General features: G+C 38.9%; 1 protein-coding gene across 2 annotated transcripts in view; it reads left to right on the top strand.

The window, feature by feature from the left end:
- The first annotated feature begins 1,929 nt into the window (after nt 1-1,929).
- Nucleotides 1,930-18,895, top strand: part of cdkl5 (cyclin dependent kinase like 5) — a 30,020-nt gene continuing 13,054 nt past the window's right edge. For both annotated transcript variants that reach the window (XM_079339430.1, XM_079339429.1), the window contains exons 1-8: nt 1,930-2,446; nt 4,710-5,054; nt 7,787-7,821; nt 15,568-15,613; nt 15,709-15,845; nt 16,240-16,360; nt 16,664-16,723; nt 17,588-17,678. In XM_079339430.1, the coding sequence (XP_079195556.1) occupies nt 5,018-5,054; nt 7,787-7,821; nt 15,568-15,613; nt 15,709-15,845; nt 16,240-16,360; nt 16,664-16,723; nt 17,588-17,678 (527 nt within the window). In that variant the 5' untranslated portion in view covers nt 1,930-2,446; nt 4,710-5,017. The remainder of the gene's footprint in view (nt 2,447-4,709; nt 5,055-7,786; nt 7,822-15,567; nt 15,614-15,708; nt 15,846-16,239; nt 16,361-16,663; nt 16,724-17,587; nt 17,679-18,895) is intronic.

Raw genomic sequence — 18,895 nt, 5'->3', positions numbered from 1 at the left:
TCCCTCTTAGAATGAATATTGATAATACCACTATACGAGTATACAATATTTGATCATACTTCTTTTAACTATTTTAACTACTAAATGATGTGATGCAGTGTGATAACTATGTGTCTTAAATCTCAGTATTTAGTGGCTAATTTATACTCTGTGTCATACTTTGGACATTGTAGTGGTAAATGTGTTCTTTGTGTTGCCTATATTCATGACTTATTTAGGGTTAGTCACAACGTTTTTTTTTAATCTTTTCAAATTTGGTTGGAAGTTTTTTGTATTAGTTTTAAACACTTACAAAATGAATAAATAAATAGGCTAAATAATCTTTCACTAGAGTGTAATGTAGAGGAGTAGTAGGGCAGTGTTTGTTTTTAACGTAGGGGAATACATGTATTAAGCAGAATGACCGAAACAAACCAGTTAAGTCTCAAACAGTCAAAGATCCCATGAGATGAGATGAGATGAGATGAAGCCTAAAATTAAGAAATCCGAACAAACACTATTGAAACTGTCACTATCAATCTCCTATAAAATTAATCTCTCAAATAACAAAATCAGGTATGACATGTCTGGTGAGCATTTCCAGCCTTTGGTAATAAGTTTGACTATGTTTCCTATCTAATAAGTGAAAGTCGAGTTAAATAAATCTAAAAAAAATAAAAAGTCACTCCACACCTGACAGTCAAACTTCACATGAGTAATTACTAAGGCTTTACTGTGCTTGTAATCATTACTTGTAATGGGACTTAGCCTAATCATAGCTATAACCTACGCAGAGCCTACCATAAAGGGATGTATAGGTGATGCTGACCTTTGACCTGCTGCTTGAGTGATTTGATTGGTGGGTCAGATGTCACTGAGGAGCTCAACAAATGTGTTGGATATCAAAAAAACACAATACTTGTCTACCCTTATTTCTTTAAGGGTCATGTTACTTTTGTTATGTTATTACTGAGCTAGAGTTCGTTGTTGTCAATCAAAGACGGCCGATTCTGGTCCTGAGGATGCTGACAAAGTGGAGAAAAAGAGCACTGTCTGCAGGAGCTGCATTTATACTGTCATGGGCTGGCAAGTGCTCCTTCCAGAGCAGCATTCATAGATCTGCTTCTCATTCACTGTCCTAGGCTACTCCAGCACCATGTCTTTCGGCTCATATGTGCATTTTGTTGCTTGGTCATTCTATGGTGAATGTTTGGAGTTGTTATGAAATACTTATTTGCACATCTTTGCTCTGATCAATTCGAATAGCCTGGAGGCTACTGAATTATTTGTGCTCATATCATCCATAGGAAACCATAGTTATGGGTAAAGTGATGACAATAATGTTTGTGTGCTTTTTCTTTTAATGCAGCCCCAGCTACAAATAATCCACCATCCAAAGCTCCCTCAGTCCAAGTATAATAGGTTGCATTCTTTCCTTAGGCTTTGTTTGAATGTATTTCTGTTTTATGTCTGTAGATCACTGTGAATTGCCTTGTGTCTAAACAGCATTAAATAAACTTGCTTTGCCCAGTCCTGTTGCACCACTACAAGACCTTGAGTACTTGTAATGGAGTATTGATTTGTGGTATTAGAAATGACCCTCACCCTCACTGGTTGTAGGTCAGACAGACCAAAAACAGGCATATTTTCCATACATTCTTGAAAAAAATGATAATCATGATAATAAAAAAATGATAGTCATGCCAAAAACATGATTATTGTAATGAAAATCTGGTTTAAATTAAGAACATGTGGTAACACCTGTGGCTGAAGCCTATACTGTACAACTTATTTTACAACACTTGCTCAGTTAAAAAAACAGACCCAGTGTAGCTGAATTTACCCTGATTTGTTCAATTAGTGCCGTCATGAAAGGGAGGTGTAGGTGGAGACAAGCTGCAGGAAGGTTTTTAATCAGTGACACAACATTGACCAAAGGAGGGAAGGAACAGCAGGACGTGTCATCTGACACTCCTTAGGCCAGTTCTATTATTGGAAGGTGATTAATATCGGGCAGATTTAATTCCCAAGAAATAATTATCTCTTTTTCATTGAAATGAAAAAAAGTTTAGTTCAATCACAGATCCTACTGGATGTAAAATCACTGTTGGAACGCGCAGAGACGTCCGTGTTCCTATTGGCTGAGCGCAGCGTCGCTCAGAGGGATGACGATTTTGCTGCTATAACCAGCTGATGCTGAGGCTATGAACACGGAGCCTCAGAAGAACTGTTGACGGTTCATTGATACCCCGTCATCGGCGTTATGCCTGCGGATTCGGTCGTATCCCCATCGGCCGAATGAATAAGGAAGAAATCTGATCGAGTCACGACACACGGGCCTCTAAGCTTCTCCCCCCCGTCCTGCCGCTCCACATGATGTTTCTTCGTCTTCCCACATCACCATCTTCATGGACATGATGCTCTGCGCTTCACATATTGAGCTTGAGGAGACACATCACATCTGCAGGTAAAAGGCTCTTCATTGTTTTAATTGCAGAGCGGCTGCAATTAATTATTCGCGCATCTTCTGCATGTAAATGTGTTAATTAGCCTATACGCCTAATTATGATGTTACGGGTTAGCGCTATTTGTGGATCTTGTTGTGCAACACTGTCGTGAACATAGTACGTGAACTACGTTGTAATGTATGCACTGGTCGCTGTGTAGGCTGAGAAACGCGTGGACAGCGAAGGAATGGTGTTGAGCTCCGCAACGCAGCGATGAGAGAGACGCAGTTTCGATGCAGAGAGAGCAGCATTACTATTCCTTCTCTCTCTCTCTCTCTCTCTCTCTCTCTCTCTCTCTCTCTCTCTCTCTCTCTCTCTCTCTCTCTCACGCACACACCTCATAAACACACGCACACATACTAGTCTCGTGCACGCGGACGCAAGCAGCTCCCCATTAAATTCACACTCCTAAACTCACTCATCACTGAGTTGTTTTTTTACATGCAGACACCAACAGGCGGACTGATGCTTCTTTCTGCTCTGTCAATATTTTCAGCACTTTCTTGGTGATGTGTCCACCTTGTTTCCATTTACCAGCTGTCTGCCTGATGGCTGCAAGGACAAGCAGCAGCTTATCAATTAACCCACCCTGTGCTGTGCCCATTTTTAAAGAGCATTTTTCATTAAGTGCACAAAATAATGCATTCTAGTTGCAGGCTTAAAGTGTCTCATAAAACAAAACAAAAAATATGGCACAGAGGTTATCACTCCCCAGAGCAGCACCATATTCTTAAATGACTAGCCATGGATGGCCTCAATATCCACCTTATCACTTCCTCTGGAAGGACTATGCTGTGCGTACACTGCATAGGAAAACGCCCACACAGGCACATGAGCCAAATCAACATTAAAGTGTTTTTGCACTGCTGAATAAATCAAGTGTTATACAAATGAAGTTGGACTGATACTGTGAGAAGCTTTGATTGTTTCAGTCATATTGCTTTTGCATTACAAAAGAGGCTTTTAATATTCATGGTCAATTTTTGGACGAGTGACAGGAGGAGATCAGAGCCTTGAGATATGATTTGTTCTCTTTTCTAGAACAAAAATATGTTTGAGTGTATACATGTAAAATATGCTTTTAGAAAATGTGAGAAAAGCAAAGAATGGGCTCCTTAAATCCAGTTAAAGACTCTGGGCTGTGGGAATGTATTAAATCAGCACACAATTGAATTGATTTCATCATTTTGAAGTCGTTGCAGAAGATGTCTATGGGTAATTTTAAAGTAGGGGAAGAATAAGAATTTAAGCTAAGGCTACTCTGTAGATTTGTAGTTATTCAGTTTGAAACCTTTTTTTTCACTGCTGCCAACACTATTAAAGTCCAGTTCACCAGAGTAATTACAATTCATCCTGATGTAGACAGATCTGACAACCAAATTTTAAAAGTACAACTATGAAGAAGTCAGTGGTTTTCAGACATTTTGCCAATACGCTGATGCAATCAGCAATAATAACAATAATAAATTAACATTTTAAATTCATAATTTCGATAAACATGAAGTTAATGTCATGTGTATTTGAGTAATAAAAGTCAATTTGGTGGCTGCACAAGACTAAGAGTCAAAGAAAGAGATGAGTTATTCTCAGAACCATGAATGTTGATGCCAAAGATGATGCCAGTCTGTCCAATATGTTATAAGGAATAATTCAATCGGACAAGTCAAAGGTGCTTTTTGCACCATAAATATCTGCACCACATATTCAGCCATCCATACAAGTTGCCAAGAAAAAAAATTGGAGGATTTGTCTCGAGTATCATGAGTGGGTTTCCCCCTGTAGGGACCACCACCATTTGTGCACACAGTGTCATGACAAAACATTAATCTATAAATGAGACATTTCAGTCTGAACCAAAGAGCTGGTCACACCACTTAGTGAAACCATTGCAAAGCAGGCATGGTGTAATACTGAAGTGCTGCCAGCTAATACACATTTCCCTGGACTGTCACCTGTGCATCTTGCTCCAGGTTGAGTGTGTGGCTGACAGGAATAGACAGGAAAGGACGAGAGTGTGGAAGTCATGCGTAAGTCATCCATAATTTAAACGTATCCTCAAGCAAGTGCTGCCTTTCCTTTACATCTACATGTCCTAGTTAGCCACCATCTGTACCAGGAGTACCTCCAGCAAGCAAGGAATGATGGGGACTTGGATCTTGGAGTGACCCTTTGACTGCATGCTCTAACATCTCATTTTCTCTTCCTCGTCTCTGGTCTTTGCAGGTGCGACTTTGTTTGGATAGAAGTACAAGACAAACAACCTCAAGACATGTAATAATAACGAGGATTCAGACACGACTGGAACAACTCGATCCACAAATAAAAGACTGACATTTAAAGGTTGGTGGAGATCTGCAGAGTGACGGAGAGAGAAGCCAAAGTGAAAATGGGGTGTGTTCACATGAATACCACATTTCTCCTGGACTCAACAGTTCACTCCCTCAGACGCTGGTCCAAGCAGGAGTCTCCTCGCTAAAAATCCAGAGCAGCTCATTTCACCTGCAGGAGGAGCCCTCGCCCTCGGTGATGTGATGAATAAGTTTGAAGTCCTTGGCATTGTGGGAGAAGGTGGGTGCTTTAACACAGCAGATGTTACATCATGTTTGGGAAAACTTGTGTACATACAATTGGTAACCTTCTGATCCTGGTTATCAGGTGTTCATATCCACTATGTTGTTTTATGTGGAATATGGAGCCAGAGGTTACAATTTACATGGTAAAGCTCAAACCTAAACATTGGTTAGATTGTATCACTAACTGGTAAATATCCTGTAACTTTTTTGACACAGTGTTAGTGAGCTTTACAGGTTGGAGACGTTCGAACAAGAAGCATGTAAAGTCTGTAGAGAAAAACTCCAGCTTTAGTTTACAATGTTTTCTCAAGGAGTGACCGTGTCCTTTATTTACCTCAGCTGCAGAGAGAAGCAGCCTTTATCCGTAACTGGTTGGTTATAATATAACAGGTCTTCATTCCTTCGTTTGCCTGCTTCATAACTATATCCTTTCTAACCGTAGCAAGAAGCCTTCATATTCAACTATGCACTCCCATATATGCTAACTTAAAACATCCTGTTGTCACGCAGCACTGAGTTCATTAGTGACATGTCAGAGTCATGTCATACTCACCACTGTGCTGACCTTCCTTATTGTTATTATTATTTTTTCAAGCCTGTTTAAGTAACCATTAACGAATAAAAGAAGAGGAGAGTGTTTGCTTTTCTAATATTACCAGCTTTTCTGCAGCTCAAAAAACCCACACCCTTTCAGACTGGTAGAACTGTAATCTTTGTTGTTGAGCTAAAACTAAACCAGGCTTTCAAAAACCAGCTCAACGTCAGCAACCGGAAAAGATAAGTTAAATCAAGCAAGATGATGTGTTAAAAAGAGAAACCCGAGACAATGTGGGTTGTTTGATTTTCTAATACTTCTTAAATGTGTTGAGAAAATGTGTAAAATGTTCGATTTCCCATATGAGCACGTCCTTCTACTTCCTTCAAAACATTATCATTTCTACTATATACAGCCCTGACATAATTCAAGAGTCTGAATTGTTTTAAATATATAATAAAGAAACTATGTTTGTGTTTGACTTGCAACTAAGTAGAGGCTTAGTGATTTTTCCATTTAAACAATGATGGACCAGCTAGGACGATACAGCTCCCACACACACTATCTCTATAGCTAGCTAGTTCAACCTGGAAATATCAATGTGGGGAGGGCGAGGTGGATGGATGGGTCATGATAATCTACTGTGATACAAAAGTCCACTGTTCATTTAACGTCTCAGTCACTCGCCTATTTTGTATTTGTATAAATCGTTGGTAGGCAGAGACAAAGGTACAACACACATTAATTTAGCAAGAGCAACAAAGTCACACATGTAGATGTGCCAGATAGCCATGTAGGCTAATTTTCATCTGCAGTCCCTGGCAAGTTTTAAGGTCGTGTTGAACTCAAATTATAAAGATAACCAAACGTTGAAATGTTCATTTTTTTGTTTGACAGACAGACAGGAGGAATGTATAATTATGTCTAATATTTTATAGGGTTTTTGGATTCTATTTGTGTATTTAGAATATCTTAAATAGATATGGAGACATGAAAAGTCTTGCATATTACCGTATGTATGACCTAATCACAATTCGTTCCTCTTACTGTAAGTATGTTTCACATTATAAAGAATAAAACATTGGTCTACTCTTGCACTAGGGACAGTGATGGCTGGCTAGAAAATTAGATAAATGAGGACAACTTTTTAAGCTTCAGATAAGCCCGGACACACACATAGCTCTTTCACACATCAAACCACGTGACATTTACTTCTTTCTGCCCGCTGCATCATTTGTGGCTGATTTCCATGCGTTGGGCTGACATGCAATCGTAGATTTTTTTCTAATGTGAGAAGACAGAGTGTATTGCACTGTTGATAATTCTCCCTAACTGTAATCTACATCAGCGCTCATCAGCTCTTGATGTCAGAAAGTCAAAGATGAAAAGAAGGGTGATTTAAATGATGGATGATTCAAAGCACCACCAACAACATTTGACTTGGTTGTTAGAAAAAAATCTTTTGTCCACTAGAGTTGGAAATTGGCTTCAGGCTCTCCAGATACGTCAAACAGTATAAAAACATTCAGGCTGTCATTAACACAGATAACATAGTGATTGGTTTACAGCTTTTTTTTCACCTCTGAAGTCTGTTTATCAAATTTCCTGCTCAGGATATTGTCAAAGCAATTGTAAAAAAAAAAATCCAAACCAACATTCTTTGGAGCCGTGCAAGAAGATCTAAGAGCTCTAAACAGAAGGGCTGATGGCTGTGTTTCTAATTAAAGCTTTATTTCTTCAACAGAAATTTTGAGGAAATAAAGAGGAAACACTTTGACGACACTGTGTACAGCCAATGTTGTACAGTGTCTTCAAGGTGTTTCCTTTTTATTACAGAGCAGTTCTTATCTTCAGTCAATTAAAGTCATGACTTCTCAGATATAGATGAACCAAGAACATGATGTGCTGAGCAAAGGGACTGTGCGCGTATGCTAATGTGTGTTTGTGGTGTTAGTTGTCAAAGGTTTAGACATACTGTACGTGTTTGTCGAGTGTGTGGGAGAGTACACACGTCTCTGCCTCACCTATTAGCTGTTCCTCTGCTTCTTCTCACCTCCTGCTCTTGTTTCCTATGAACATGTTTGTTCGAGGTTTAGGAGGTCAAAACATAATTAAGATGTCGAAACTTAACACACGTCTCAGCATCGCTATTATTGATCTTTGTGTGTCTTTCCCTCTGTTTCTCTGGGCAGGAGCTTATGGAGTGGTGCTTAAGTGCAGGCATAAGGTAAGACGACGCCTCTTATTTCTGTTGTTTGTATTAGAATCCTGGTTTGCATTATGTGATGTAAAGTCTTAGATTGGTCTCACCTAATGGTATGTGAGTAAGTAAGTAATGTCTCAAGTCGTTGTGTGTCCTATTAGAATTTCTTTTTCATTTGATTTGGTCTTTAACTGATTTGTTATTTTAAGTGTGACTGTAGAAAGGAGAAATATATTGTGTAGGAGGATGTGGTGGATTGATTGAAACAAATGTGATACTTTCAAGGAGGAGAACCTTTCCAAACAAAACTTTAGGTCAAACATACACACATTGCCTTTATAAGTCAATGTATGTGATTTATTTAAAGTTCCTGTGAGGAGTTTTAGACAGTTATGAAACAGGCTGAAAATATAATAGATGCAGCTTTTTGAACTACAAAATCAAACAAGACCACCAGCATGACAATTGGCCTTTTCAATATGTCATTTTAAACATCACAAACAACTGCAAGATGTCAGACAACATGATTAACTGCATACTGCCAAAACTGTAGTTTTGCTTTTTACATGGCAAGGAATCTTAATAAGTGATTCATCGGACTGTTATAATCAAGCTGTGTGAGAGTTATTCTCAGCTCACACATCTACAGGACAAAATCAGCAGAGACATCGAAGGTTCTGTTGTGTCCACAGGGAGAGCTTAAATCACCACCAACCTAAACTTACGACTGTTTGACAACACTTACAGGCTGCTTGTTATTGTAACCATGACGCTGACATTTCTCTCGACACATTTTATCAATTTTCATCTGCAGTCCCTGGCAAGTTTTAAGGTCGTGTTGAACTCAAATTATAAAGATAACCAAACGTTGAAATGTTCATTTTTTTGTTTGACAGACAGGAGGAATGTATAAGTAGACATGAAAAGTCTTGTATATTACCGTATGTATGACCTTACATGCTTGTAAGGATGAGATGAAGATAAGATCATGTGCAATGTCCTTGAAATTGGAGGAGTTTTTATATGCCATTCAATTGAACCATGTCTTTTTACGTCAGTGTTTTTAATATTTCAAAATAGACAAGTAGACAATTTAAATATAAAGAAAATGTAACTGGAGTTGCAAAAAATCGATCAGTCAATTAATCTGTGGTATTGTTAATGAATCACTTTTTAATTTTTTAAGAAAAAACACATTATACTGGAATTTTTTTTTTGTTTTTTGACAGTTGGAAGAATCAAAAATACATCTACGGTTATTTAGTTGTGCTTTATAAGATTGTCGTGGAGATGATTACATGGTGACAAACTAACTACATACTGACTGATGATGGTCAGATATTTCTCTTAGCTTAAAATTGAAAGTTCAGAATATTTCTGAACATTCAATAGAAGCGTAAAAACAGTGTCTGTCTGAAATGTTATCCCTCCAACAGTTTTAAATCTTTCTTCATCGTTGCATATTTTAAATGAGAGGACATGTCATCAACATTGAGCCTTTCACAATCTGTGATACATTGTCTGCAGTCCCTGATGTTACGAGCGCCTGTTTTTTACAAACCCATTAACTTAAGTCTTGTGGTACGGACACACATGGTTTATTTATATCTCATTCAATGCATTAATCAAAATGTTTCCTGAGAAAGACTGATGAATAATTTGGTTTCCAACGGTTGCTCTTGGGGAACAAAAAAAAATGTATTTAAATGTATGCCATTAATGTTGTTGGTATGCATGGGTGCGAGGCCTGCTGCTGTGACTCATCCAGCAGCTCCTACCATACGTGACTGCATGGTTCCCAGCTCATGTTTGGCTGATGTGTTTTCCTCTACTCTGTGTTCACCAAGCAAAAAATGTTTTCAACCTGCCGATCTGCATTGTGAATAAAAGAAAATAATTATTATTACTTTACCCTTTTAGGTTTTGTGTTTGTTTCACGATTAAAAAATTCACAGCTTTCTGACTGTCACTTGTGCCAATAAATGACCATTATAGAGAGAATCGACATGTGAGGGGTCACTTTAAATGCAAAAAAAAAATCATATTTTTGCAATGAGAGTGGCTTTTAAAAGACATTTTCCAAAAGAAACATTTAAAAAAGTAAAGCTATTTTTGACCGAATGGATGGATTCGCTTAGAAACAACACACGGTACTAAAAAGATCTTTAAATCCATCCACATTGTTATGGATGGAACAACAAACTGACTAAAGGGGTTAATGGCAGATTGCTGAAACTATTATTAGTAAATGGTTGAAGGCCTCATTAGTAAAATGACGTTTAATCTTAATGAATGAAGCAGTGACCCATCAACAATAACACCTCCAGTTTAATTGTTTTAAGGATTTAGTATGACGTACTTTACATGAGAATTTAATAAACCCCACTTTAGATTGAAGATGGGTTTTTTTTTAAACCAAACCAGAGAGGGGAAATCATCGTTTTTATTTACTATATGTTCTTGTTTTTGAGTTCTTAGACCAAAGTCAATTTTGTTTAGGGACTTCACTACCTGCTCCACCAACAACAGAGAACTTGAGGCCACATTAAACATCATGCTTTCAACATATGACTGTAATTAGATGATGACACAGACAGGTTAAATACATATTTGGCCTTTGTGTCGAGATGCACAAAGTTTCTTTTTACTCAGACAGGCTCTGAATAGGAGTTAAATATATGTGAGTCAAACTACTCACAGAAACACTCGCTGCTACTCAAGCTCACAGTAATAATTAAAGGTGACATTCTGTGTCACATTTTCACAATCACCACTGACTCTCTTCACTTATTTTTATCACAAATTTATGTTCTGATGATGATCAGCTGGAAGACGATCAGAAAATCGATTGTGTATCCAAATGGACCAAATTGAAGAACACAGACTTGTACAGCAACACGCTGTTTTTATTTTTAGGCGAGTTTGAATCAGTCCTTCTGTCAGCACATCTATGGTCATGATTTAGTAGTAAAAAAACACCAAACTTCACATGTCGAGTGAGAGAGGGGGGACCGCTGTGGGTGAGTGACAGTCACAGCAGAGTCATCAAGAAGAGGAAAGCGTAAGCGAGGGAAAGATTTTATTTAAATGTTTTAAGTGGCTGACATTAACATGAAGCAAGAGGAGGACAAATATTTTCACCTTTGGTCAAGATTAAAAACAATCCTGCTCATTGTTTTTGTGTGTGTGTAAGTTGAGAAATCCTGAGGTTTACTTCTAGGCTCCACATTTGTCCCATAACCAAGAATTTTTGTCGGCGCTATAGCTTCATGAAGAATTCAAACAAGCCATGAATTATGTACATTGAGTGAGATTTAAAATGTGCAAACGCTTACATTATGGAGCGCTCCGAACTATATAACATGGTAGACAGAACATGAAGTACAGACAAAAAGCTGCAGCCACACGGGATCGGTCTGCAACATACAACGTGTTGAAAGCAGCAACTCGATAATATGAAATTATTGTCATTTAACATTCATTTAACTTGTTAACTCTTCCAAAGTCTATCTGCTATGCTGAAGTGTTTCTCTCCTAATAGTGTTTAGCTGTTAAAGTTTAATGCAGTTGTTCAACACCAGTTCAAGGAATAATGAATTAGTTAATATATTTAATTTAGAGGTATTTTTCTTGTAATTCCCTCCTTTTTCTATTCCAATTCTGACACCCAGACTTTAGTATTGGCTCATTTAAAGTGCTGCTAAACACCTTGACAAAAGTAACGTGCTGTTTTCAGGTGTTTCCATAATGAACTTCATTGCTGTGCAGGCTTTTGTTTTGGAGAAAAGAAACAAGCTGAGTTTTTTTTTAAAGGGGGATAGAAAAATGTTATTTGATTGGTGTGTGACTGCCAATTCTCACATCAACATTGTAGGTGTCCTGCAGCATTTCTGTTGATATCAGTTTAAAAAACACATTTGCTTTTTCTAAATATGGATCACTTAACTTGCCTATTTGTATGCTCATGCTACAGAGGTGAGATTTTTAAGACACAGAAGCCTTTGGTTTCTCATTATGACTTTGATGTTGTGTCAAGAAAGCGCCAGGAGAGTCGTACAATTGTTAAATCACAGTGTGACATATGAAAGCAGAGATATTGGGCTGCTTGGGAATAAAAATAAATCTAATTAGGTTTGTGCTCATGCTACTGAAATTGTACTGATACATATTCATACACATTCTAGCATGAATAAAACTATGCTGTTAACATTTGAGTCTATAGGCTATCTCTTTTAATTTGAGCGGATTTCAGCTTATATCGGTTTTGGTCTAATTCAGAGAACTTAAAGAAGAGTGGTAAGGTTTAGTACATTCTTACAGTTATGTTATTATAAAATGAAATGCTCTATGTTTCCAAGCGCAGGGGAGTCATGTTCACATGTAGAGCCAGAGACCGAGACCATGGCGATAAAGACTTTTAAGCTTTGCAGCAAGAGAGCAGTTATTTTTACTTTTCTCAGCTGGAAACAGGGCAGAAGAGAGAGGGGTGGCAAAGGGAGAGAGAGACAGAGAAGCAGTGTGTTAAAGTGTGTGTGTGTGTGTGTGTGTGTGTGTGTGTGTGTGTGTGTGTGTGTGTGTGTGTGTGTGTGTGTGTGCGTGCGTGCGTGCGTGCGTGCGTGCGTGCGTGCGTGCGTGCGTGCGTGCGTGCGTGCGTGCGTGCGTGCGTGCGTGCGTGCGTGCGTGCGTGCGTGCAGGAAAGCAGGAGATGCAGAGGGAGGTATTGGATATAGAGACCATGCTGACAGTAAATGGGTCACCCTGTTAGGAGTCTACAGCAGACCTGTTTATGGTGGAAGAGAGCACTGACACAGAGCACTGGTCTCAGAAACAACTAGGTGACCCAGAAGAGACTTTGACTGTAGTACAAAGGAATGCAGTGTATTTAAATGGTGCGTTTTCTAGTAATAAAGTATTCTGTACAATACAGTACGTGTTTGATGGAACATTTAATTAGCCGAGCGACTGTGCGCCTGGGTTTCTGCAATGTTCTGCCACTTTATGGAAGTGTTGTGTTAGCGTATGTGGGTGTGTGTACGGAGGCTTATGTGTTATCTTGAATTTGTGTTTTTGGAGAGACAATAGCTCAACCTACAAGCTAGCCAGTTCTGGAGCATATACTGTATCACTGTGTCGTATCATAATACAGGAGTGACATTTCAATTAAAAACCAGCCCTTAGAAAAATGAATCAAAAAAGAGTTTGTCCAAATCACTGAGTTAATGGAGCCCTTTAAATGGAAATGTCTTTTGAGGTCCTATTTAGCACACGAATAATGAGTGTATTTATTGAACAGACATGTTTCATATTATGAGTGTGTTGGTGTTGGTTGTCTGTTCTTTGCATCCACGTCACATCATATTGAAACATTAATGACTGGCGGTCGAGTAGATAAAGAAAAAACATTGGAGTTCACTTCTCTGTAATGTCACAATAAGTCCTAAGCAGAGAATTAGCAGGCTTGAGGCTATTTTTAGGTGTGCTGACTAAACAGATGTAACTCAGTGGAGGTCAGAGACATCACATCTTAGCACGACCATCAGCAGCATGTTGCAGGATGCTGCATCAGATCTGATGCTGGAGATGTTGAATGTGCTGTATTTGTGTTGGTATGTGTGTGTTTTAACTTTGCCTGGTAAACATAGCAAATCTCCCAGTTTGATGTTCAGATAGACTTCCCCTCACTGGAAAATGTAACTTTACTTTTAAGATTACGGGTTTGTTTGAGATTCAAATCTCTGTTGTTTGATTTTATTCTCCCAACTGAAAATCTCCAAACAGACAGCTTTGTATAAAAACAGTTGAACAATTGTCTTGTGTGAGCCAGAGAAGTGCCAGTGCTCACTGCGTGGCTCTTCTTGACACTGAAACTGACTCTGTTGTCTGACCCTCCTTAAACAAAAAGACCTTCAGAGGAACACGAGTGCAGCAGCCTGGATGTTGTGACTCTCATGAATCCTCTTCCATCACTTCAGCCCTAGGGTTCAACATTAAGATGGAATTAACATGTTTCCATTGACTGGAGCATGTATGGACACAATGTACCGATGGAGTTCCTCCATTAAATCAGTGTCAATGTATTTCTCTCCTATGAAACATAACAGACTTTCAATTCAAGGGACCATTTGCCATTAAAACATAAATGTAACCATTTGATGCATTGCACCAGAGTTAGCCTTAGGCTAATTTACATCTGCAGTCCATTTCTCACAAAAGAGGTACTTTCTGTTTCAAGAAGATTCTAGAAGTCCAGCAATTGATATTGGAGAGGCTGTTCCCCTGTAACTAGGGTTCGCCAGCATAATAGTGGTACTGTAGGATGTGTTTACTGAACCAGAACCAGGGGAAGCACTTCCGATAAATAAAGTAATGGACCTAAAACTGGCCTATGAGGAACCCCTTGGATGTACTGGGAAACAGATAATGGGATATTTCCAACAAAAAAAAGTGTAATTCAAAGACTAACTACATTTCTTAAGAACTAGAACCGTGAACTTGTTGCGAATCAAATAAACTGGATTTGTAACAAATGTTTCATTGCAGCGTATGCTTTTTTATGCCAATAAAACATTTATGAAAACAGTGGTTATAAAACTGCACCATTGATGAAAAATTCAGGTGTGAGGTCATGTTTTGTGAATGATCATAATAGATGTTGTAGTCATAAAAAGTGTGCAAATCTGTGAATTACCACCACTGTTGTGTCTACAGGTGATTTTGTTTTAGCCCTCATTCTCCCCTCACCTTTGTCAAAAACCAAATATAACCTCAGTAACCTCCAGGCCAGTGGTTCTCAACTGGTGGGTCAGGAGCCATGAGTGGGTCGCAAAGCTGCTTTCAGTTGTATCTCTAATGTGTACCTGGAGAAAAAAATGCAACATTTTCCATTAAATAAGTCTGTTGGTTTAAAAGTTAATAGAAATGTGGGTCACAATTCTTTCATGGAGAAGTTGTTGGTGGGTCCTGAGGCTGTACCAGCTGGAAACCACTGGTTCAAAACACACTTAAGTTATCTTAAACCAGATATTTCCACTTCACCAGGGTCTCTGCAAAGACACTCCTTGACAGCTTCAACACCGGGCTGTGGGGGTAAAGATTCAGGTGGCGTCTGTGTAGGTTTCTCAGTCTTCCTTGTCATGGTAGATCATAGCTTGATCCAAAGGCAACTGGACTTAGTTAAAGACCTGAAAATGTCTTCCTTGACAAAGTCCAAGGAAGACGTTGCCTTTCGATCAAGCTTCGATTCAGGCGCCTATACCGACTCATGTTTAACTTTTTAAACATAAATAATTCATCCCTTTTTAAGAGTTTGGTAAAAACGTAATGCCTAAACCAGAGCTTTCCGCCACAGCACGTTTGAAGCTACAATTAATCCCAGAAATGGCAGCAAACACCCGCTTGTAAAATTCAGCAAGGTCAGCCAAGCAAGCTGCAAGAACCTAAGGAGGATGCATATTAACTATGCTCAGGATGTTTTTTTGTGTGTCTTTGCGAGTGCCTTGTTTTGAAATAATTTAAATAAAAGAACTGGCATGGCTTTTGTGATGCACTGTCAGTAACTTAGGCGCTTGTTTATGTAAAGAATATCCATACCATTTAAAGCATCTCCCCCAAGCTTTTTTCTAGAAATACTTTCATTTCTGATCTTTCGTTGTTTTATGTTGGATGTATTTTTACATCAATAAATCTATTTCAGAAAGTGGCAGAGGTCTTAGTTTGTCTCGGTAAGCTATCTCTTGTCTTACCACACCTCTCATCCTTGTGTCTTCACAGGAAACCAATGAGCTGGTGGCCATTAAGAAGTTCAAAGACAGCGAAGGTGAGTGAATTGCTGATGGAGGGAGGAAAGGATGGGGTGAAAAAGGAACGAGCTGAACCGCTGCTTTATGTCTATTTTTGCTCATTTCTGTATAGAAAATGAGGAGGTCAAAGAAACAACTCTTCGGGAGCTGAAGATGCTTCGGACGCTGAAGCAGGACAACATCGTCGAGCTTAAGGAAGCTTTTCGCCGCAGGGGAAAACTATACCTTGTCTTTGAATATGTTGAGAGGGTACACTGTCATTATTATTTCACTGCTTTTGGTCACATTCACTCTATCATTACCTCTCTAGTCTCATAGATCTGGACTCAGGATGCTGAGACTGCTCAGTTAACTATAAAAAAAAATCATCACCATGGCAACATATGAACTATGCTGCTGGCGAATAATGGTATTCCCCACTGTGTTGCCAGGGTTTCCAGCCAACTGTTTATTTCATGACTGATTTTCATACTGTACTCTAGTCATCATAGCACGGCGTCCCCTTTCACTCACAGTCAGGGTTTAGAAAAGGAAAAGACCCGGGAAAGGAATCCCCGGGGTAATAATTATCTCAGAAGTGTTCGGAAAAAAAACTTCAGCAGCCCTAATTCATCTGTTCTTGTATTGTTGATGTTGTTTGTAGAACATGCTGGAGCTCTTAGAGGAACTGCCCAACGGTGCACCACCTGATAAAGTCCGCAGCTACATCTACCAGCTCATCAAAGCTATCAACTGGTGTCACACGAATGAGATCGTACACAGAGGTAAGGATATTTTATAACTAGGTTCTTGTGTCTGCTCGATATCAAAAGAATCAATACTTTATCGATCCTGAGGAAAATTCAAAGCATCCATTGGCAGCTTACAAAACACAATGTGGCAGCTTACATTTCCATTTTAGAAGATGTTTGTGTTGTTGAAGGGGATTAAATCTTCAACAACATTCAATACTACACTTGGATATTTTTCAAATAGAGATAGAGGTCTTTGTAGTGATTTGTTTATGCACATATTTGTTTGATGAATGTAAACATGTAAAGCTATAACAGCTTTTTCGTCTCTTACAGATATCAAGCCGGAGAACCTCCTCATCAGCTCGGAGGACGTCCTCAAACTCTGTGACTTTGGTGAGTCTTTAGCCTTCTCCCGTTCTTCACAGCAGCAGTATTGGCATCAGAGATTTACATTACATTACATTTAAGTCCCTGCACATTTGCCTTGTCAAATAAAGGTAGTTGCTTGTAAAATCAGTCTGTTAAATAATCCGTATCAGCTCGGAGTGATTTATTAGACATAGTGCTATAAATCCAGATTGATCATGAGAAGGAAAAAACGTATTTGATTTCCACAGATATTTCTGGATTATATATTTTTTTGTTTGTTGGGCCTGGTCAACTATTAGAATCACCAGCATTAATGTGTCTCCTTGTTATTTGTGTATCAGAGAAAACAAGTGAGGTTTTGGGAAGCAGCCGACCAATCTAATCAAATGTCCTCCGTTAGTTGTTATCACATTGAATCTGTCCGAGGTAAGAATGTAAGGTTAATCATTTGAAGTTTCCCAGGCGTGTGTTCTCCATTTCGAAATGCAAAATCACACGGTAACTTAGCTTTGCATAAATGGCTCATGCAGCCATACTGAGTTGGCTGGGGTGAGATTTGTTTGTTATTCACTGTTGTAGCAGGCGTTCTGTGTATTGTGAATTTTCATGCTTCAGATTGACTCTGTTTTCCAGTTATCTAATGCGGGGTCTCAGCCTGCCTGCGGTGACAGAACCAATTAGAGCCTGGTCACATAAGACGATGAGCATGTTGTTACTGAAGCTGTCCAAACGATTTGAGGGCTGATGATACTTTATTCTGACTTGTGGGATATTTATATCTTCATGTGAAAGACTCTGACTTGTCTGCATATTTTGACAGACTGCTGGATGTCTAAATACACTCAGAGCTCTGGATGATTTATTTATTTTCATGTTACTCTGGCTCAGGTTTTGCTCGTAACCTGTCTGAAGGAACAGATGCCAACTACACTGAGTATGTGGCTACACGCTGGTACCGCTCGCCGGAGCTGCTGCTGGGGTGAGTCTGTGTTTAAGTGTGTCTGTGTGTAGGAGTCTGTTGAGTGAGGCACAAGAAAAGAGAGAAACACAACTTATTCTGTTGGCTTTTGCAAATCATCCTCAGCATTTTGTCATATTTTATTTTCTCAGTTCTGAGAAGATTACAAGATTGGTTCAGATACCCTCAATAAAGTGTCCAATACCACAGTTTGGGATTTCACACTATACATAGAAATACTAAAAACAAAATATGCGGTTATATGAAGACAACAGAAAACAACCCCCAGAACCAACAAAAAACAACACAAAATTAAAGCACCACCTGGATCCCCTGGAAAGAAAATTCAAAATATGAGTAGTTGAAAGAAAAGTGTCATGCTGTGTTTTTTTTTGCCTAAAATGATCCTGCAGACTGGTAGAGTGGTTCAGGTGTGTATGCAGGATAAAGTTACAATGTTGGATTGCATCGGCTTTCCTCCCACATCCTAGAGACATGAGGCAGGTGGGTTAATTGGTGACTCTGATGACTCTGCTGTGTGAAAGTGAGCATGTATGCAGCCTCTATGTGTCAGCCCTGTCATTGACCCTCCCCTCGCCCACTGTCAGCTGGGATTGGATCCATCACCCCCTTTTCGACACCCTTAAGGATAAGCCAGCGTAGCTAAAGGATGGATGAACGATGCAGCTGTAAAAAACATGGAGTCTTGGCTAATACCAGATTCATTACATAAGCTGCTCATGAAGAACTGGTGTTAATACTGACCAGCAGATTAGTGCATCTTTATCCTGAGATAGTGTTAATTGTTTGCACTCCCTTAAAATTAGAAACACAAACATGTCAGGACAATTATTCAGGACAATATTAGGCTCATGGTTTCAAGTTAGCCTTTAAAAACAAGCAGCAGAAGCATCCAACTTAAACATGCTAGATAATAACTGTTCTTCTATTGGTTCATATTTCATCCATTCACATTCAGCACAGACTCAAGTGTCCAGTCATGATTATAATACTGCCACGGCTTGTAAAAATATTTGACTCCTTCAACAGTATGGTTGAAGAAAAGTCCAGTTCTTGATTTAATGACAAAAACCTTTTTTGGTGATGTGTTTTTTTTTTTTTTTAAGTTTTGGATGTACATTGGCGATTCTTTTCAAATTGTGAAAACCTTTTCAAATTGTACTAGAAAACTTAATTGTTTGATTGACCTATCTTTTCAGTTGCACAGTGTAAAGACC

The sequence above is a fragment of the Symphodus melops genome (assembly GCF_947650265.1).
Source record: "Symphodus melops genome assembly, chromosome: 3".
Lineage (NCBI taxonomy): Eukaryota > Metazoa > Chordata > Actinopteri > Labriformes > Labridae > Symphodus > Symphodus melops.
The sequence above is the reverse complement of the archived record's forward strand: the minus strand, read 5'-3'. Positions and strand labels throughout refer to the sequence as shown.